General features: G+C 33.5%; 2 protein-coding genes across 6 annotated transcripts; both read left to right on the forward strand.

Moving 5' to 3' along the window:
- Positions 1–1,269: 1,269 nt before the first annotated feature.
- Positions 1,270–7,849, forward strand: LOC121808474. Of its 5 annotated transcripts, none has more exons than XM_042208994.1 (10): positions 1,293–1,403; positions 1,997–2,186; positions 2,329–2,528; positions 3,404–3,724; positions 3,854–4,076; positions 4,355–4,501; positions 4,602–4,726; positions 5,239–5,443; positions 6,689–6,939; positions 7,491–7,849. In XM_042208994.1, exons 3-10 carry the CDS (start codon positions 2,422–2,424, stop codon positions 7,657–7,659), a joined length of 1,548 nt encoding a protein of 515 aa, XP_042064928.1. In that variant the 5' UTR covers positions 1,293–1,403; positions 1,997–2,186; positions 2,329–2,421; the 3' UTR covers positions 7,660–7,849. The 5 variants fall into 5 exon arrangements, with proteins under 5 accessions (XP_042064926.1, XP_042064928.1, XP_042064930.1 ...); XM_042208995.1 differs by lacking the exon at positions 1,293–1,403 and adding an exon at positions 1,427–1,563; XM_042208992.1 differs by lacking the exon at positions 1,997–2,186 and having other exon boundaries at positions 1,270–1,403.
- A 10,686-nt stretch (positions 7,850–18,535) lies between these two features.
- On the forward strand, positions 18,536–21,596 carry LOC121809465 (guanine nucleotide-binding protein-like NSN1). The gene is made up of 9 exons (XM_042210103.1): positions 18,536–18,612; positions 18,704–18,948; positions 19,113–19,209; positions 19,312–19,485; positions 19,758–19,999; positions 20,144–20,408; positions 20,503–20,682; positions 20,799–21,010; positions 21,147–21,596. Exons 1-9 carry the CDS (start codon positions 18,594–18,596, stop codon positions 21,486–21,488), a joined length of 1,776 nt encoding a protein of 591 aa, XP_042066037.1. The 5' UTR covers positions 18,536–18,593; the 3' UTR covers positions 21,489–21,596.
- The last annotated feature ends 539 nt before the right edge of the window (positions 21,597–22,135 follow it).

Genomic DNA, 22,135 nt, shown 5'->3' on the forward strand with positions numbered 1-22,135 from the left:
ATGTCAACGAAGTGTACAAATTATGTCAACGAGGGCTGATGTCAACGAAGTGTACAAATTCTGTCAACGGGGGTGTACAAATTCTGATTGTTCGATATCAACGGAGTGTACAGATTTGTAGGAAATGTTGACATTAAAAAAATCTCTTATATTAACCGTTGATTACTTGTATTAAGTGAGTAGGATTAAAGTTTGTATAGTTTGTATTATAGAGAGTTTGTAGTTTATCATGACCCTAGTTGACATTATATATATGTAGTTGACATGGATTGTACATATTAAAATTTGTAAAAAATTTTAAAAATAAAATAAATTTAGTGAATAAAATTAAAAATCAATTATATATTATCATTCTGCCCTTTTCATAATTAATCAATCTAAAAATATTTTTCATGTGACAAATTCTGAACCACTCATTTTATAAAAATGAGTGGCTGATAATGAATCTCAATTCTCAAATAGGATAAAAAATCTCAATTGATCATAACCCTTATATACAGTATATATCAGACATTCAATATATATTTACACAGATATGATACTACATGTTTATTTTACACCGCATTTTTTTGTATTATCATATGTCTGGTATACTGCGATATGGGAAAATTTATATATTTACCGTACCAAAATCAATCTGTAAGATATCATATTGTATCATAAATCGGTATTTATAGTATTTTTTGATGCGATAAGTATTTTCAGTATTTCGGTACTCGCCCGTTTTCTAAAATATAAACCCTTCCATTTTTATTCCGTTTCTTTAAAATAGAAACTCTTCATTTTGGGAAACTTCTTTAAGGGGGAACCTATTTTACACTAGTACGCTTTTTCCTTTAACTCTCTTACTTTATTAGTTTAAAATTAATACTCGTACTATTTTCAAGGTTTTTATTTTCGGAAAAAATATTATTCTTTAACCCTAATCAACTTAAAAAAAAACCCTAATCAACTTTATTAATTTAAAATTAATACTCGTACGGTCGTACCATTTATAAGGTTTTTATTTTTAGAAAAAGTATTCTTCAACCCTAATCTACACATGGATACCGTAAAAATCAAATGTAGGTGAATAAACTAACTAAAAAGGATTGTGTTATACTTAATCCCTCCGTCTTACTTATTTTAGAAGTCTCAGATTAATTATTTTTTTAGTGTCCGTCTTATTTTAGAAGTCTCAGATTAATTATTTTTTAGTGTCTCAGGATATTTTTTTTAAATTACTTTTTTTAAAATTTCTTAAAACTCCTGCGAAAGTCAATAAACTTAGGAAAGATAGGAGTAATATTATTCAGCTATTCACTAGATTTGTCATTTGACGGATAATCGCCATAGGGGTATGTATAATGTATCCCTTCCATTTTCTCTCATTTTCAGAGAATAATCTTCACGTGGAAAATCAGGTTCGCACACTCCCAATCCTCTTCTCCTCCAATCCTTCACACCTCTGCTATTTAGCCACATTTGTTTGTTCTTTTTTCTTCTCTCAAAACCTTTTATGTCTCCTCACTACTTTAGTTATTCAATTTGTATCATGTTTGACGAATCTGAATTTCGTTTCGGGTAACCTTTCGTTGACTTTTGGCTCTACATACATTTCACTTGCCAATCCAGATTCGCGGAATTTGAACGCCAATTTCTTTTGAATTTAGTATATTACCTAATGTGAATGAATTAGCGCCATTTGGGTTTTAGATTTCCATGAATGAACCTAGAGCTGATTTGCTCTTCTAGTGTGATTTTACTTATTTTTTAGCAATAGTGGAGATTTCCAGCTGCGTTGTGGTGTTATTATGTCATGTGGCCTTCTTTTTGTTGGTACTGCATCGCAGTTGCATTGTTGTGTGCAGTTTACTGATTTGGAATCGGAAATTTGGTTGGGGAGAATATTCGCACATTGCTTATAATTGGCATTACACGCTTTGAATTTGTTTATGTTATGCTTTGTGTGGTGTTGACACAATTTGCACTGATTATTTTGGAAATGGTGTCATAGACCTAAAGGGTAGAAGAATGTTGAAACACTTGTAGCTGAAACCCCTTCTCGGTAATGTGAAGTGTATGATACTGTTTTCTGCTCAGCTATCTGGTAGCCAAAATGATCATAATGTACATGAAAGTGAACAGTCAGCTGCTATTTCTTTCATCCCATTTAAAACGAAGAAAACAGGGTATCTTGTTGTAAGGTTAATTACTCAGCTACTTATAATTCTTTTATAAGATAGATTTTCTAATGCAGGCTTTAATGTATAAGAATCAGTGTTTTGCGTGTATTATAACTCTTTATGGTTATTTAAACAAACATCAGAATATTGGTTTTTCTTTTAGGTGCTAATCTGAAACATCTAGCAAATCGAGCCTTTTCTATGGTGTCCATAAGCCCAAAGAGGACGTATTGAGAACTTGTATGGTACCTTGCAAATGGCAGAATTTGCAGCCATTCCACCTCATGTCAAGCTGCAAGTTCGTGGCACTCTCTTAGAAGAGTGGTCTTGTCTGCCAAAAATTCCTTATAACCCCGCCAAAAGGTTTGACCTTCTTACCCATAGCTTGATGTCTCATATGATAATTAACATCATGGTAGCGAGTTGGAAGGATGAACCCTATTTTCACTAGTATAATAATGATTACTTTATTCTTATTGTGACCTCGTTGAACTGGCTTAAAACTATAAAATAGATCTTAGATGCTGGGGTTACTTTCAGGCAAGTGCTACGTAGTTTCTCTCCAATGTATAACAAGAAGAATGAGAACCAGAACTGAGAAAGTTCCAGACAACAAAACTAAAAGAAGAATAAAAAGAAGGAAGAACGATAGGACTGCATAAGATGACTTATGGGCTAGAATGCATATAATTTCAAATATTACTATTATTTAGCTTGGGCGCATACAGACTATTATATCTGTCGCATTGTATGATTACTGTTGATCTTGATACTTTTTATATTTGCTTCGGTCTTGTCAGTCTTCCAGTCAAACTAGCCCACTCTGGACATTAACCCCTTCAACTTTATACACTTTGACTTATTATGCCAGATTTATAATTTCCAAAATCTGTTTTTATTTCTTCTTAATTCTTATTATGTTGATTAAATTCATCGCCTGCTTTAGTTTTACCTTGTCCGGGATATATGTTCTTTTCTAGAAGTCATACTTTCCACTTGGCCTTTAACAATCATAGTAATGACGTAGTGCATGCAAGTTGTGCATCACAAAAATCAGTAAGCTTGATCTCCTTGCAATCATAGTAGTAGTGTAACGTGTGAAGGTTTGTGTCTGCATTCCAAAAGTGTATACATTTAAAATTCTAGGTTTTCCATAACGATCTTAAACTTTTTTAAGCAAGGAGGCTCACTGCTGCTTAATTGAACTGCTCAGTTTTGTCTCTTAATCTCCACTGCAGGGTCTTTCCTAGTGGAAGTAAAAAAGTTAGTACGCTGTCTTCCTGCAGAACCATTGCACCTCAAAATAAAATCCTCAATGGAAGTCCAAGATGGAAGACTACCAGGTGCTATTGCTCGAATGCCCTAGCCAATGTTGGTGCTGTAGCTGCAGCTGCAACTACTTCAGACTGGGTCCCGTTCATTGATCAAGTCCTACTTTTGGCAAGTATTAGCCTTACGTATATGGCTGGAGTAGTTCCTCAGGAGAAATCTCCATTTAATACTCAAACAAGTGTGCCACCTTTTGACGTGGTCCCTGAAAACTCTTCCTCCTCGGGTAGGTAAGGAAGGTTAGTGGATGAAATATCATCATACATTTGACGAGTATCGATATGCATAAGATGATAGAAGCACTCTACTCATTGAAATTTAAAGTTCTATTTTTGAGGTACTGTTCTATTCAATTGCAGTTCAGCGACAAATGATGATGAGGTTTGGTTGCAGTTTGCCTGGGATGTTGTAAGAGGCAAGCTAATGGATTCATTATCTACTCTTAGTGATGGGGTAAATCCTAGTGATAACAGTGGGAAATTTGAACTAAACCCTGCAACACAGCCTTCAAGCTTATATGCTGTTACTGAAGGTCCTAGAATAAGACTTCTCTGGAGATCATTTCAGTGGCTTAAAAAAGAGGCAAGCATTTTGCGTATTGTTGCTTTAAATTTGTATTACTGCTTTCATAGCTTAAGCTTTTTTTCTGAAGTCATAGTAGAAGGTAAGCATTGGAAGTGTGAGAAGGGACCTTTTAGATTTACTTCTTCCCCACTATCTTAGCACCTATAGAGCATGTACCCGTCCTTGAAAATAAAGAAAAAGGTTTAGCCAAGCTACATTTTTTCTTTCCTTTCCATGCCACTATTTCTATGTCGTTTTTCCTTCACTACTAAAAAAATTGAAATTTTGTCCTTCAGGTGACCAATATTTCTGTGAACGCTGCTGAAAAGTCTGGAAAGGAATTTTTGGCTGTCTTTGCTGAAACTTTTCAAAAATGCTGCCGCCCTCTATTCATGGCATGGCTTGAAGAGGAGATTCGCCTCATCTCGAGAAAACCTGACAAAGTATCTTTATGTGATGTTTCCCCTACAAGTTGTATAAAGTACATGAAATGAATTAAGATGTATTCCATTACTATAATTTCTTTAATGTTCTCTCTGTCAGGACCTTCTTTCTTTGGCCGAAAGTAAGCTGAATAGATATGACAGCATATTTCAAAATATCAGAAAGTCAGGCAAGGAGGATCTATATGCAGAATTGGTATATGCCCTTAAATTTGGTTCTTCCAGGTAAAAGGAGCATAATTATGTTTGGGAGCAACTTTGGGGTTCCTTCCCTTTGTTTTTTTGCCAGCTCATTTCTTCACTTTGGTTGCATTTCACTTTTAACGCATATAATATTGTTCCTCCCAGAATCTTCTATTCTCTCTACTTGATTAGTATCTTGTTTAGATCCACTGAATGGATTAAGGAATGACTGAGAAGATGCACCAAAATAAGTAATCTAAAGATATTATGATGGTGTAAGATGAGAAAGCCTTTCTTGAAGGAATTACAATGTATTGGTACCTTCAGAATCTTCCATGAGTGCGCCAAAATATGAGATCTGTAAAACCTGCATTCGAAAGGGAGGGCACGACTTCCGGATCCATACTAGGGTTGGATTAAAGAATAGGGAAAGAAGTTTGGGAAATGAATTGAACATGCGCTGAAAGGATCAACTTATATAAACAAAACATACATAAAGTATATGACCATGGTCAAGAAAACCCCCCAATGTACCTCAACTTATGCATTGACAGGAAAGGTGGCTACTATAACTCTACCTTGTTCATCCACCATGGAGTAGCCATATTAGAAGATTTGCTGATCACATTAGCAGATGGCATTGCAAGCATGTACTTGGAGCTTATATCTGTGGATAGTAGCTTGTCCAATGAAATGAACAATCTTGGTTTGAGCTTGTGTAACCTCTCGACCAGATCACTTCAGAGATTACGCAATGAGGTATTGCCTTATATTTATATTTTTATTCCCATTTTGTAATTTCCATCCTTTTGGTTTCTGTGCATATGAACTCATTTTTTGTATCTCGACTGTCTCTGGAAGTGTGGTTAATCTGTAGGGAAATTGGTCTTTAATATCATGAACTTTGCCCAGATTTTGGGTTTTCCCATGAACTTTCAAATTAGTACCATAAATCATGAACTTTCAGATTAGTTTGGTATTTCCCAATAATCAAAAAAAATTTGAAAAAATTCCCTAAAATGTGTTCTAGCGTTTATGAAAGAGAGAAACAAGGTTTTGTGTGTTATTTTTTGTAGCGTAGCGTCACACGTGTGTGTTTCTAATTGAATTCTTTGTGTTTTTATTAAATTTATTTTGTTCTCTTTATTTTTAGAGTTTTATTTTGTTAAATAAAAGTTGTATTGTGTTTAATATTCCAAATAAATACATTACCAAAATGCTGCCAACGTTATATTTGGACCTGTTTAATTCATAGCTGTTGTTTCTGATTCAAGCAAACCGAGTCCTATGAAGAATAATATTTATGTTTTTCTTGATGCAATAACATATACATGTACTCAACAGGAACTTTGCACATTGCAGCTTATTTTTGAGGATACAAAATGCACTTTATAATTTTTTTATTATTATACAATTCTGATAGTGTTCACTGTTCAGGACCCAAGCAAGTTACAACTTACAACTTACAAGTGGGAAAAATGAAATTTGAAATCCTTAGAAGGGTTGAAAATGTTATTCCGGAAATTAATTGCATAAATGAACCATCTGCTATAATTACTTTCCATAGGGACTTGATCCTTATTCCTGTCTTAGCCTTGTCATATAATAATGGATCCTCAAGTGGCAAAACACTAGCAAATGATAAGTACAAATAGAAGATGGCCTCTGATGGAAAAAAGAACAAAGACAATCTTCCCACCCAAAACCAGATTAACTGAATTACGTAAAGCTGCTAATGAACCAAACTCTGAGGATCTGAGGATCACTGTCAAAATCTGGATAGTTGTGCTGATCTCTCTCACATTGTGGGTGATACATAAAGGACACAAGCAAGATTAGGTCTATTAGCTAATAGTATGTGGTTAGGATGTTCTTACTTCACAGGGTTGATGACTAGGATATGGTTTAGTAAATACTGGGTTTTCAAAACGACCAAAATACTATTGTGCTTCCATTTGTATCTCCTTTTACATATCATGACAGGAAAAGGCCTCTGGATGACAGGTGGCAATGCATCAATGGTTGCATCAAAACATGGCTGCAGTGGCATCTATGTATGAGGACCGATTTGACCTTTGCATACTTGAAAGTCAACCTAATGAGTCCAGAGGCAATGAGACTGAACTTTTTGGTTGGTTAAAGAAGATTAGTTTTATGAGATCAGATCCCGTATCATCTGCACTACGTTATGTTACCATCAATAGCATATCTGTACCTGTTAAGAGGACCAAGGAACTGAGGGCCTTGGTTGGGTGGTACGTTCTACTTTGTTTACCATTCACTTGTTATTTATCTGCGTGACTGAGTTAATAAGCTCATTTTTTTCATAGTTGTTTAATATTAACACGTGCACTCATTTCTACATTCATTCCATAATAAATGTGATAATATATCTTCAGTAAGTCCAGAAGCGAAATATGGCCCAATTGCAAATATCTACTGGGATATTTGTGGAAATTCAGATTCTTCGAAGTTTTGTATTTATGATGATTAAATGGCTTTGACATCAACATTGGAGACAATCTTATTTCACTGAAATGCTTCCTAGTAACATAAACTTTCCCGTGACGGAAATAAGATACCCCTCTCTTTAGTCAGGGAGTACGTAGTATCTCTGGAAAGTGTTTTTTTTATAATGTTGGAAGAATGGTTTTGTGGATGATTTTTAAATCTTAGAATTTTTCTGTAACACATTGAATGGACCCATTTTTTTGCATCTTCCTGCTCGCTCCCTTAGATGATGCAGTTATAAGAAGCCACCTTCTAACGTTTTCAACTCAATTATACACTGTATTTGCTGTTGCAGGAGGTACTACTTCAGTCTCTTCCTTGAATTGGCCGACATCAGCATGCCGATTGTCAAGAAGCTTGTTGCAAAAGTCAGTGATGCTATCTCGTTCGTCCTTGTCTGCTTGATAGGAAGGTCTCTAGGGCTAATCTATTCTGGAATTAGGAACGCCTTACGACTAAAGTGAGGTAAAAATAAGCAGGTTGCCTGTTAACATCATACGATGTCCCTAAATTCATGAAATTTTTTGAAGGCTCTTTGTAGAGATAATTGACTTTAGATATAATTCAAGAGAAAAACTTGAACTCCTGCAGTTTAACTGTATTTACAATGGAACCTTCCTTTATTTTGAAGAACATAGAAGACTATTTTGAAAACCTGTTGTATCTCGGTAGTCTGTACATTTCATTCATATTTCGTTTCAATAAGAAAACCATTATGCCCGTGGCCGTGACATTATGGTATGAAAATTATATTGAAAAATGCTTGAACTCTACTAAAAACATGATGCTGGATTAGAGCCTTAGATGGTTGGCTGTCTTAGGCAAGGTTTTTGGACTTCTTCTTATACGTAGCCGAGTTTGCTTAATATAAGACGATTAATATATTCGTTTATCATTAGGTCATTACCCTTTTTCCCTTATTGGGACGTCCCAACAAAGTGATATGCGGAGTATCATCTTTTTGATAAATATTAACCTTTTTTACTATCTACTAGTACTATATTCTCTCTTCACTTATCTACTATATTCTCTCTTTACTTTCTTAATTCTCGTGTCCAAAGTATCTCAATTAACTTGGGATGAAGTTAATTTTTATGTATGTGATTGGACCCTAGCTAGAGTGGGAAGTAGGGATAGAGTGAGCAGAGCTGAGCAATGAGAAATTGAGAATAAAATATATTGGCCTAAAAGAAAAGTGATTCCATTTAGGCATGCAAGTGAAAGCTACATACATTCCTTTGACTGTAAAGTTGTTTTCAAGGTGATGATAAGATATTGCAGAATAATGAGATTTTTTTATTATGGCTATTTGCTCATGCATTATATAGTAAATGAACGTATGATTGATTGTCTCTTTATTCTATCCTGATTTTGTTGTTGAAAAAATTATTTATGAATTTAATTTTCAATTTTTTTTAAAAATTTGTTTTGTTACTGTGGAAAGTAATGGTGGGGAACATGGGAAAACGACATGCAATTGCTAATAGTAATAATCATAATAATAATTCTTTCTAAAAGACCAAAAACAAAGGTATATTTTAGATAAACCCTTTTTCTTTGTGACCCACCAATCTTTACACGACATGAAAATCTTTCTAAAGAAACTTCTTCATTTTCAATTTACTTATTTTAATCAATTTCTTGTTTCCCACATCTCTATAAAGTGAGACCTCACTCTTTCATAGAAAGGGGAGAACAAAAAGAGAAAAAAATCAGTGGACGATTATCAACTTTTACCATTGTATGCATCACATTTAGCTAAACTTAGATCACCATGAAATGTATTCATTTTTGTTAGATGACATGAAACGTCAAGTGTTTGGTATAATTTCTACAAAAATTACTTCATTCTTTACTCCTTTTGAAGTTGTTTGATTGTTGAATTCTAATTAGTTTTAGAATTTAGAGTAAATTAGATTATATAATTATATGGTTTCTCCAAAATTTACGCAATACGAAGAGGGTGTTTGGGAGAACTTATGTTAGACATTTTGAATGTTTCAATGGTTCGTATATATGTTGGGATGATTCAACTTAAGATTTTAATTTGAAAACTTTATCAACAGTAAAAAATTATTGGACGCATTATTTGTTGGAAGTCGTTGATTTCTAAGAGAGCACTAGAGATATGTGGTGGTCGACATATGATTGTGATGTCTTTCTTTATTTTATTTTTTCAATAATTTGGTTTGGACATAGCTGTATGATCTGAAGCTAGACAAGATAATCAGAGAAAACTTGGGTTTCCTAAAAGAGGAGTATAATACAATGATTTTTCCATCAATAGCCATATTGAAAATTTTGAAATCTCAATTCCTATAGACATTTCAAGTAAATGGGGAAAAAGTCATACTCCTACTAGTAAATAATCGGAACATTCATTTATGTAAGTCACTCACTTCTAATTTATTGTAGATTTATTTAGGCTATAGCACTAAAAATTATTATACCTAATAAGTAGGCAATGCAATGGGGATATCACCACATCGTTTTAAAAGGAAAAATTGTTGGGTCACTGGATTACCAAGAGTGATTTATCCATTCATAAAATTGTTGAAGATTTCTAAATTTTAACTTACATAGACATCTCGGGTAACTGGCCATTAACTGGCAACTGAGGCAATAAAAAATGAACACCAATGAATAATAAAAATATTATGATTTATCATTATCTAAGGATGAATTATCTGGCATTGATTTATCTGATTAAGAAGAACAACAGTTGATTAAAAAGTGATGGGACCTGTTGAATTGAAATTGATCACGGAGAAATAAAAGTAGCATAATAATAGGGTAGATCAACAGTCATTATCACGACAATTTGTCTCTATACATATAATACTACTACTTAAAGTGTTAGGATTACTGTTTTACCTAAAACATGTTGTAGTTAATCTGTATCTTCTGATCAATGACTGGAACCAACTTGTTTGATTAAGAAAAGGCGACTTAGTCTTGTAAAAAATGATCAATAATATTTTCTCATTTACTCTTATGATTATTCAAACCTTCGACTTATTGGATCAATGGATGAGAGACGTCTTACCAACTAAGGTGCGCTTCGTTGGTCGGATACAGTGAAGTAGGTCTTAGCCGGAGTCGAAAGACAGAAGCGGTGGTGCGACAACCTTCACTAACAATATGAATCTCAATGTCTAGGGTCGGAGTGAAGCGTGAAATTGACAACTTCAAATGCCAAATTTAATTGTTGTTTTTAACATAAAAATTATAATTTTTGTTTTGCCTTTTATGTATAATTGATGTTAGTTTATGCTGCTTTTTTATTTAAGTTATTCATTTCTTTTTATGACAATAGTATATACAAAATGATCTTGTTTCAGCAAAGATCTCAAATAGTATAGGTGACAAATGATACATGAAAAAGAAGAGCGATCCTATTTTAGGTTTTACTCATCATAATTGCACATTGCTTACCTCATATTGTTGACATGTTTGTACATAATAGTTTTGAAAAATAATGCACTTAAAATCATGAGTGAGCATCAATTTATATACATCAACGGAAACTGCATTAATTTAATTGTCTATATCTTATCTCGTGTCTTGTCTCGAAAAGTTGAATATCATTTCCTAATTTCTGGGTGACCAAAAACAAATCATGTTCTTAATGATAATGTCATTATGAGATTTCTTCTCCATTGACTTTACACGTAAATTGTCGAAAATGGAAGCAAAGGCACATGAGATATCTGTGTATTCTTCTTAAAGAACGCATTTTTTGTTCGACACATAATCTTGCGTAATACAATATTCTGTACCTGTATAATGGAGTGGAGACGTTGCTTTTCGGTATGAAATTTAAGAAATTAAGTAATGATTAATGATCCAATTCGTGGTATGTCATATGAATTCATTAATAACTGTCATATTGGATTGTTGAGTTTAGGAAAAATGGCCATGTAATTAGGTGAGACAAATAATTATATACTGCTTTAAAATGATAACCATATTTATGGTGATAACCTAATAACCTATCATTTTATGTGTCAAAAATATCATTTTTACTGAAAATGATATTTATACACTATAAAATGATATTTTTTCAGCATGCATAAAATGATACTTTTAATCTATAAAATGATATTATGTTTTATAAAATGATATATTTCATCCATAGAATAATAGGTTATTAAGTTATCACCATAAATATGGGTTATCATATAATCACATCCCTATACCCCTATATATCTTTCTTATTATAAGAAGGAATCAAAGAGTTAATAGAAAAAAATATTTATTTATTAAAAAAAAGAGAAAAGGAGAGGTATGTGTGTGTCGTTGGGGCCCATGGCAAAGACAAGACCTTATCTGGGCATTTGCTTTGAACTATGGTGATTGAGAGAATACGAACCATGCATTTCACTTTCTCTCTCCATTTTCTTTTTCTAACTTATACTGTTTGATTTAATTTAGTATTTGCAGTATCTTCATTCCCCTTTTCAACTTAATTTCCACCAACACTTTTTTCTTTGTTATGAAAATCAAACATGGTAGTTAACACATACTCCCTCCGTCCCACATAATTTGACTCAGTTTTCCATTTTTGGCCGTCCCACATAATTTGTCTCACTTCACTTTTACCATTTTTGGTAGTGGACCCCACATTCCACTAACTCATTCATACTCACATTTAATTATGAAACTAATATATAAAAAAGTAGGACCCACATTCCACTAATTTTTTCAACTCATTTTTCTTAAAACTCGTACCCGGTCAAAGTGTCCCAAATTATGTGGGACGGAGGGAGTATCTCTTTTTTCCAAACCTATTGTGCTTGAATTGTGGTTGTTAAATTCACATTAGTTATAATGCAAATAATTTCTAGCTAGTCCTTTCTTACAAAATAAAAGGCTCTAACTCACCAAGGGCGAGTATGAGTACGAAACATGAACAAAGTCCAAACAACATTTCGACACATCAAAAGATAACAACTACTCTAAAAAGAAAGATGGCAATTTTAAGATCATTGAAATTCTATCTACATAGTCAATTTTATATCTTAATTGGGTCGGAGAATCTAGCTAATAAGTGAAAATTAAATTTTAACCATAATAATATATTGAAATTGAAAGGGAAACAAAGTTGATTATGAAACATTAAGTAAGAAATTATGGAGAATTTTCATAACAAAAGCAAAGGACACAATGGCTTCAATCAAAACATTTATTATTCCAATCAACCAGATTTACAAAAAGAAAAGAGATAACAAAACTTTTTTAATCTGATGGATTTTTAAGAAGCATAACCGAAGAAGTAATTTTTGGTGTTTGATATGACCACTATGCACCTAACCTTTGTAATACATAAAGAAATTAGGAAAAAAATGATTATGTCTATAACTTTCAATGTATTCTAATATATTTTACAAATTCATATAATACCCTCACTTTTTCTTGTTTTCTATAAAATGTCTTAGTCATACAGTTATGTATGGTGACGAAAAATTGATTCATCTAGCTGGATCAGATATGATTTATTTAATGAAAAATGTAAAATGTCCTTAACTTTTAGAGTATTCCATAAAATGTCCACAACTTTCACTAAAAAAACTGAATTTTTAGTGTTTCTACTTTATATGTTCATAAAAAATCGATATATTTTCATTTTGTCCGTCTATCGAAATTAGTCTCTATTCTTTATGGTAAATTTATTTCTCTGATGAGACAAGTCTCATTTTCCACTATTTATTTTTTTTCTATGTCTTTATATCTTGCTTCATAAATTTTGTATTAAAATTTGTGTTGTCTACTACAAAAATTAGATTAAAGTTTTCGTCACCAATTTTATGTAGTGAGACATTTTATGCGAAAGGAAAACTAAAAGTTGGGGGTACAATTATGAAAATTGAAGACACCAACGTTAGGAACACAAAATACTAGTCTTAAGTTTTAATTTTTAGGCAGAATATTAGTAATTCTTACTTTAGTTTCACTACAAAATTACTGTAGTGATGAAACTGTTTTTTCTTCTAATTAATTTACAGTTATGACTTAAAACGCCTTAAACGTTGGTGTTGTTTACCTCGAAAAGTGGTAGTCACATTTGGCAAAGAAAATATATTTTGGAAATTTGGAATCAAACAAAGGTAGAAATAAAGGCATACAAATCCACAGCCTGAAAAGCAGGGCACAAAGTCAAATGTTACAGCCTTTATTTCATAAACACCACACCCCATATATTATTCCCCTAAACTTTCATCTTAAGCTAAATTTTCTTTTCTTCACCAAATGTGTATGGAATTTCAAAACCCCTTTTTCCACACACCACTTTAGCCCTAAATCACAAATCATTGTCTCTCTTGGTTCCTTCCTTTGGCTTGATTTCCTCAAACCACAACCTTTTTTTTTGTGGTTAATGGATATTGATTTCTCATCATCAATTGGGGGTGTAGGTTTTGCAAAAAATCTTGCATGGCAAAGAGATTGAAATCCAATTCTTCTTCTTTTTCAACTTTTTTCTGGTTTATGTTGTTCTTCCTCTTCGTCTTTGCTAGGCTTGTGAACTCTTCAAAACCCTCATCTTCAAGCATGGCTTCAACTAGCAATACTCTTCCATCTCATCATACGAGTGCGAAAACAAATGGTTTTCGCCCCAAGAAGAAGGAGCATCGGAGATCGAAAAGAGGGGAGTTTGAAGCAAGTGATCATGAAGTTCCAAGTGGGCCAAACCCTATTTCAAACAGGTAATTACTGATCATGGCAGATCTATTGCTAGATATCTATATGGAGAGGAAGAAGATGAAGAAGAAGATGAAATTTTGTTGTTGTTGTCATCGCTTTGAGTTATTACAGCTTTATATGGTTTGTTAAATTGTGATCTCTTCTCTCTATCAAAGACTACTATTTGTGCTCAGTGAGAAGTTTGTTACACCTTTCTTTTATGTGTAAAACTTTTGGATCCATGTTTTCATTAGAATTGTATAGTTAGAGATATATATAATATATACCATGGATTTATATATATATATATATATATATATATATATATATATATATATATATAGGGTTGTGATCAATTGAGATTTTTTAGCCTAATTGAGAATTGAGATGCATTATAAGCCACTCATTTTTATTAAATGAGTGGTCTAAAATTTGCCACATGGAAAATATTTTTACATTAATTAATTATGAAAGGGCATATTTGTAATTTCATCATATATTTTATTTAATAAATATTTTTTTTATTTTTTTTTAAAAAATTATTTTTTTTTCGATTTTTTATTTTTTATTTATTTTATTTATTTATTATTTTTTTTTTGTCAACTACATATACAATTCATGTCAACTACACACATGTAATGTGTCAACTACATATACAATTCATGTCAACTACACACATATAATGTCAACTACATATACAATTAATGTCAACTACACATATATAATGTCAATTATAAGCTGTTGACATTTGATGTGCAGAGCTATTGACATTTGATGTGCAGACTACACATCGTAGTTGACATAATGTCTCAGTAGTTGACATCGCGCGAAAATTTTAAAAAAATTTAAAAAAAATTAAAAAAAATTAAAAAAAATTAAAAAAAATTAAAAAAATTAAAAAAATTAAATTTTTTTTAGTTGTTGACATTTTAATACGGGTTGTTGACATTTGATATTCTGGCTATTGAAATGAAATGACGATAATACCCCTTAGTTGACATAATCTACTTGCAGTTGACATTTCAAAATGAGTGGCTGAAAATGCATCTCAATTTTCAATTAAGCTAAAAAATCTCAACCTAACAAGACCCTATATATATATATATATATATATATATTTTTTTTTTTGAATTTGAGAATAATTTTTAGTGTAATCTTTTCTAGTAGTAGTATTAATCTTCTGTTTAAAGTGGCACTATTTTTCTCCATTTCTCTCTATACATTTTGGAGTTGATTATTATAATCGGCATAGACCCTTTTGGCTCGACTTTTCATCACATGGTATTTACGATGCAAACTGTAAATTGCCAAATTAAAATTGGCTGAATGAGAACAATATTAATTGTGTGTGTTTGTGTGTATATTTCCGAGTTTGAGTTTTTTTAGGGAAGTTTATTGGGATTTCTGGTTAGCTTTGGATTTGATAGAAAGGATTAGAATCAATTTGGGAACAAAATATTTCATTTCATTTATCTAATGTGGTAAAATATATATGTTGACATATAAAAACTTTTGTGGTAGTTTTCGATTAGAGTTTTATTAAAGAATCTAATAGTAATTATTAGTGATTACTAGTACAATTTAATGTACATACTATATACTAGCAGATTTATCGTGCTAAAAAAAATTAAAATGAAAGATTTAGGACAATTAATGGTGTGTAAAGTGGTGGGTGACAAAACTTTTGTTGTTTTGCTGGATAGTCATTTGAATGGCTTTGAACTTTGCTTTTGTCTTCTCAAATACAGAATCCAAATAATTAAAGTTGATATGTACAAAAAGCTGGCTATTATCACCCTATCATTTCATAATTTCTTTAGTTCATACACACTCTATCATTCATATACATATAATAATGTAGACTGTCATTTGAATTCACTGAAATTTTCATTTGTTAAACTATTACTATAAACGAATAGTCATATGATATTATAAATTTATAGTAGTACTACTCTAGAAACTTCAGTCGATAACGAAAAAAATAGGATAGTATTAGTAGTGTAAAGGAAATTGTCATTTATTTCTCATTAATATTATGTCATTATCAATTGTATACATAGACACGAACGACATATAACAATTAAAAGGACTTGTGATTTTCGAAGACTGGAATATATATACTCCTTATATGAATTCTAAACTGTTCATGTATAATGTATCTACTAATTCATGAAATATTCGAATTGAGACCTTCTGTCGACTGTCAATCATGCATATTTCAATGTTCAATATACAGATTCGGCTCAATGTTTCTCAAAGTATAATTTCAGTGATCGGTTAAATTGGGTGAGTCGAATTTTATCAAGTTCGTAAAAGATAATTCCTTTATTTAGAATAATATTTTTGAAATTCATACATACGTATAACTATTTAATTCGTTCCATGCGCAGTTTTTATAGTATCGTTCAATCCATTCATTTGAGAACATTAACAACATGATTGAAAGTTAATTAAATTAATTAATTACGATGGGGAATTACAATGCTTTTTTATATAATTAAATGTGAAGAAAATGGAAAAAAAATGAGGCGTAAAATGAGCATAAGGTAGTTTTGATTGAGTGACAGTTATTTGAGATTTAAACGGGATCGGCATAAAATGAAGAATGGAAATGTAATAATATGTCAAATAGGTAGGCTTGGTTAATCGATTGTGTGTTAAAGAATCACTTCCTCAACGTCGAATTCCAAGCGAAATCAAGAAACGGGATGACGTCTAATGTCGAGCGCCCAACGCGGGTCGTGACTTGGACGTCAAAAAAAGTTGCAGCTGATCGCGGGGGATCCCGTCGACAGCTTGGGAGTTGTTTCTTGAGGCAAAAGCAATTGAACCAAGTATTGATAATTTTATTCATGAATCGTGTGATAACACATTGGCTCTATTTATAACTAAACCCTAGGGTTGGTTCGACCTATCCTAATACGTTCGGGAAAGAACCAACCAAGAAAACCCAAACGGGGCCCGTGAAAATGGCCCGACTCAATTGTAAACTAAAAATAATAATATTCTAAAAATAAACCAAAAAGGAAAAAGAAACGTAAAAAATAAGAATGCTGCTATTCTACTCCCGGAGCCGCTGAGGCTGCTTGATTCGGTTCCGTGGCCTCAAAGTCCTTGTCGTCGCTGGTGCGCTCTGTTTCTCGGCCGCAGCCGCTGGTGCGCTCTGCTTCTCGGGCGCAGCCACCCGCTCCACCTCCTCGGCGAGCTCCGTCTCGCTGCTGCTAGGGATACTCGTATCATTGTGTTAGTACTATTGTAAGTTGAACCGATTAATCGATTAACCGACAAAAAAAACGTTCCAAACTACCTAGAAATCAGAATCAAGCCGCAATCAGTTAGCCTACTAATCCATCGATTAACTGAAAATATTACATATAATGCTTGCCTTACACATGAGTATGACTACCCCATTTATCTCCTTTCAAACGATTTTTTCTTCCCATTATATAGCCTCAGCACCGGAAAGGGTGCATTCCACTTAGGGCATAGGGGAAGGAGGAGATGAAAAAATCGCTAAATTAAAAACATTTTTCAGCTTACTTTGTTCAAACTACTCCGTTCTCTTTTTACTCTTCTATTTTTTCGCTTGCATACCTTACTCTATTTTCAACAACTCTTTATATGTAGTATTAATTTCTTAAATTCCATGGTCAATGGACATAAAGAGTATCTATTTTAGATGTACTAAAATTGATTTCATAGTCATTCAGTTATACTTCCACAATAGGGACGGACGTCCCCGCGGATATCCCGACGGACATCCCAATAATTAAAGTTCACAAATTCACAAATTAACAACGGAATTAAAATTTCGACACGAATATGGGGAAAATGCAACCATTTTATTTCTAAAAAAGCATACATATTTAAATTTTCAAAAAATATACATAGTTCACCAAAAAAAAAACATCCCAAACTAAAAAACGATTCAAACAAAGTACATGTTATGCCTTTAATCTATATAGTTTGCCGTTAGCCGAAAGAGTGTCCTGACGGTATGATATGTTTTTGTTTAGGCCTTCATTTTCGACGATAAAACATGCGTTAGAGTTTTTTAAAAAATCGTATATATAGAGTTTGCAACAAGCCGTATATATAGAGTTTGCAACGAGCCGACCATATATATAGAGTTTGCAACGAACTGTATATATAGAGTTTAAAATAAATCGAAAATTTGGGACGTCCGCCCCGACGTCTGTCGTGTCGCCGCAATAGCGGTAATCACGACGGACATCGAGGCGGACGTCCTCGGAAACCGACGGACGACCTCTCGTCCGTCGATTTTCATGCAATAGCGGACGTCCGGGACAGATGTCCCGCACGCCGGTCGGACGTCCGCTATTATGGATGCTCTTATAACCAACCAAACACACTCAAAACTTGGAATCTGAACCGAAATGAAAGTTTTGATTAATGATTATCGATTAATCGATAAACGACATACCGATTAATCATCCCTACCCATATGTTTGTACACGCTAGTCTTATAAAATGATTATTATCGCAACACAAGGATCCGCTAAGGGTTGGGCTTTATTAAAATTAGGCTTTTTATTACCGAACATAAGAGGCGGCCCATCACAATCACAGTTACCCACCAGCCCATATTGTTCAATTGACCCGACCCAGTTCACTTTTCTTCGAATTGAAGTGCCGCTGTAACCATAAACCCTACTTCTCCCCTCTTTCTCCCTCTCTCTCTCGCCGGAACGTCAAGATGGTGAAGAAGAGCAAAAGTAAGTGAATTCTCACATTCCCTCTGTTCGTAATCAATTCACAAACTGTTTTATTTTATTGATTGATTGAATGGATGAATTGGGCGAACAGAGAGCAAGAGCAAGAGGGTGCCGCTTAGGAAGAAATACAAGATTATAAGGAAGGTCAAGGAGCACGCGAAGAAGAAAACCAAAGAGGCTAAGAAATTGGGGATCAATAAAAAGACCAAAGTAGAAAAGGATCCCGGCATCCCCAACGATTGGCCTTTCAAGGAGCAGGAGCTCAAGGCCCTCGAGGTCCGCCGCCAAAAAGCAATTGACGACCTAGAAGCAAAGAAAGCCGCTCGGAAGGAGAGGGTATGCTACATTTTACTTCCAATTCCTGAAGAAACAAAATTACTGTGTTTAGTTTAGCTATTGTATGGCTGTTTGTATAGGCTCGATGTATGTATATGCTTGGTGAATAGCTGTTGTAGCTTGTTGTTCAATTTGTATGTATTGTGATTTTGGTGATTGTGTAGGCTCGTAAGAGAAAATTGGGGATTTTGGAGGATGAAGAAATTAAAGAAGGAGAGGAGGGGGTGAATGAGAAACCCACTAATGTTACTAGGAAAGTAGGTATGTGACCAGTCCTTGTTAACTTGTTTTTTTTATAGTGTAAAAACCTTCTGCCTTTATGGTCAGTTTATGGATATTCTGCCATTTTGAACTTTGTTGCAGATAGTTCGGAGAAAGCATTCTACAAGGAGTTGGTGAAAGTCATTGAGGCTTCCGATGTCATATTGGAGGTTCTTGATGCCCGTGATCCCATTGGTACTCGCTGTTTTGACATGGAAAAGATGGTGTTGAGTGCGGGACCGGATAAGCGTCTTGTTCTCCTCCTGAATAAAATAGGTATGCTTCATTTTGTAGTTTAATTTCCATCTGAAGTTTGTAATATTGTAGCTATTTACACATCAGCATATAGTTAGATATTGATGTATTTTGTACACTATGTCAATTGTGATACGATAGTTCTGAACCTTTTTCTGTTGAATATGACTTTTCTCGATTTTTATGAAGATGTTTTTAATTACTATCTGGGTTCTTTATTAATAGAAGTTTGAAGAAGTTGTTTTAAATATGCAACCTTGACAACTGTTCTAAACCGCTAATATACATTACAGATCTTGTTCCTCGGGAGGCTGCGGAGAAGTGGCTCAAATACCTTAGGGAGGAGTTACCTGCAGTTGCCTTTAAGTGCAGCACCCAGGAACAAAAGTCAAATCTTGGGTGGAAATCAGCTCCAAAGACTGGTAAGGGTGGAAAGGGGAAGACTGGAAAGGCTAGCAATCTTCTGCAAACGAGTGACTGCCTAGGGGCTGAAACTCTTATTAAGTTACTGAAAAACTACTCAAGAAGTCACGAGGTACCGTTAAGTTTGATTAATAGGCTGGTGTTGTTGGTTATGTGATGGGCGGCCTATTGTTTTGTTGTATAATATTAATGTATTAATTTCTTGATGAGTGAGTGTTATGTTGACCCTTTTTTATTTTTACTTGTTTGGGTGCAGATCAAGAAATCTATTACGGTTGGGATTATAGGACTCCCTAATGTTGGTAAAAGCAGTATAATTAATAGCTTGAAAAGATCTCATGTTGTCAATGTTGGAGCAACTCCGGGGTTGACTAGATCTATGCAAGAGGTTCATCTTGATAATAATGTTAAATTATTGGACTGCCCTGGTGTGGTGATGCTCAAGTCTGCAGCAAATGATGCTTCAATTGCTCTCAGAAATTGCAAAAGAATCGAAAAATTGGATGATCCAATTGGTCCTGGTAGGTCCGCTTTGCCTTCTGACATAGCTACTAATGTTATGCTGTATAACACGCACTGGTTGGTAACAGTTTAGCTGTTTTGTTAACTGTGCAGTCAAGGAAATCCTAAAGCTTTGTCCTGATAAAGTATTGGTAACTCTTTACAAGATCCCAAGTTTTGATTCTGTCGACAACTTCCTTCAGAAGGTTGCTACAGTCAGGGGAAAGCTTAAAAAGGGTGGTGTTGTAGATGTTGATGCTACTGCAAGGATCGTTTTGCACGACTGGAATGAAGGTACAACGCCACCACTTTAATCGAAAAAATTATTATAAGACTTCTGTTATCTTGGAAATTTTGTGTGTTTTATCAGCCTGAGCTCTGCTAAACTTTATTTTTCTTGACTACTTCAGGTAAAATTCTGTATTATACCATGCCTCCCAAGAGGAATGCAGATGAGCCTTCTGAGGCAAGGATTGTCACAGAACTTGGGAAGGAGTTTAACGTAGATGAAGTTTATGGCAGCGAAACAACTTTTATAGGCAGTTTGAAATCTGTGAATGATTTCAATCCAGTTGAAGTTCCTTCTAATTCCCCATTGAACTTTGACATGACAATGCTTGAGGTTGGTTTTCTCTCTGAAGTAGCATGTCTGGATTCTGATAAAACTTGCTTGACTTATTGATTGATGATTCACATTAATCAATTAGTGATTTTGAAATTCCGATTACTTAAAATTCACGATAATTGATTATGCGCAGGACAAAGAACCACCTCAAGCCAACGATGTAGATCAGCCCATGGAATCTGGTGACGAAGATGAAAAAGCTACTTCTGTGAAGGAGAAATCTGCTACTGTGAGGCAAAATGAAAAGCTGTATGCTGAGGAAGGCATGCTAAATACAAAGAGGAGAAAAGCAGATAAGCAAAGGCGGAAAAAGGAAAATCAGCCGTCTGCGATGGAACATGATGGCAACGATGATTACGACTTCAAGGTTGACTACGTGGAGTCAGCCATGGAAACTGGAGATGATGTCGAAGCCGATGAAACTAAGAACAACAAATTTGGGCTGCCTTCTGGAGTAGAGTTGGATAATGAATGATCAAGAAAAGAACCATTCTGTGAAATTAGAAATGAGTTTGGGTTAAAGTGTAAACTTAAATTACTATACCCATTTTTGTTAGTGAATGGAATTGAGCTTATGCTGGTTGCTGTGGTGTTTTAAAATCATTATAATTTCATTGTATATTATAATACAATCTATGGAGATAAAACCTCAGCACTTGTTATGCCAACATTGTTGACATATTCTTTTAATTAGATTAAATAATTAAAATGAATAAGCATGCCATTATTTTTTCAAACGTAAACATCTTTTTAGATAAATCATTTGAAAAAAATAGTACTGTGTTTTTTTGAACCTCGGATTTATAGGATTAAAGAGTATTCAATCATATTTTAAGAGTTATAGAAACCAACAACATTAAAGAGCAATATTCATAACTGTATATGTAATATCTCTCAATTTTAAATTTACTATAATTAATTATGTTACTCAACAATTAATTTGTCTCCTCTATATTTTATATTAGAAAATATATCATTGATTTGATCCTTAAAAAACATCATTATAATAATTCTTCTCATATTTGCACATCTAATTTTGAATGCAAAATCGTGTTTAATTTTTCGTAAGTAGTAGTATTCTTTTCTTTTTTAATTTAACATAATGATTTATAATAATTTATA

This window comes from Salvia splendens, chromosome 6 (assembly GCF_004379255.2).
Source record: "Salvia splendens isolate huo1 chromosome 6, SspV2, whole genome shotgun sequence".
Lineage (NCBI taxonomy): Eukaryota > Viridiplantae > Streptophyta > Magnoliopsida > Lamiales > Lamiaceae > Salvia > Salvia splendens.

Bases quoted from the DNA above. Each gene is read 5' to 3' on its own strand.
- LOC121808474 (XM_042208992.1), top strand. From the start codon at position 2,422: ATGGCAGAATTTGCAGCCATTCCACCTCATGTCAAGCTGCAAGTTCGT. The intron at 4,502-4,601 runs GTATCTTTATGT...TCTCTCTGTCAG, and splicing joins TCTCGAGAAAACCTGACAAA to GACCTTCTTTCTTTGGCCGA. The intron at 4,727-5,238 runs GTAAAAGGAGCA...ATGCATTGACAG, and splicing joins CTTAAATTTGGTTCTTCCAG to GAAAGGTGGCTACTATAACT.
- LOC121809465 (XM_042210103.1), top strand. The intron at 18,949-19,112 runs GTATGCTACATT...GTGATTGTGTAG, and splicing joins AAGCCGCTCGGAAGGAGAGG to GCTCGTAAGAGAAAATTGGG. The intron at 19,210-19,311 runs GTATGTGACCAG...ACTTTGTTGCAG, and splicing joins TAATGTTACTAGGAAAGTAG to ATAGTTCGGAGAAAGCATTC.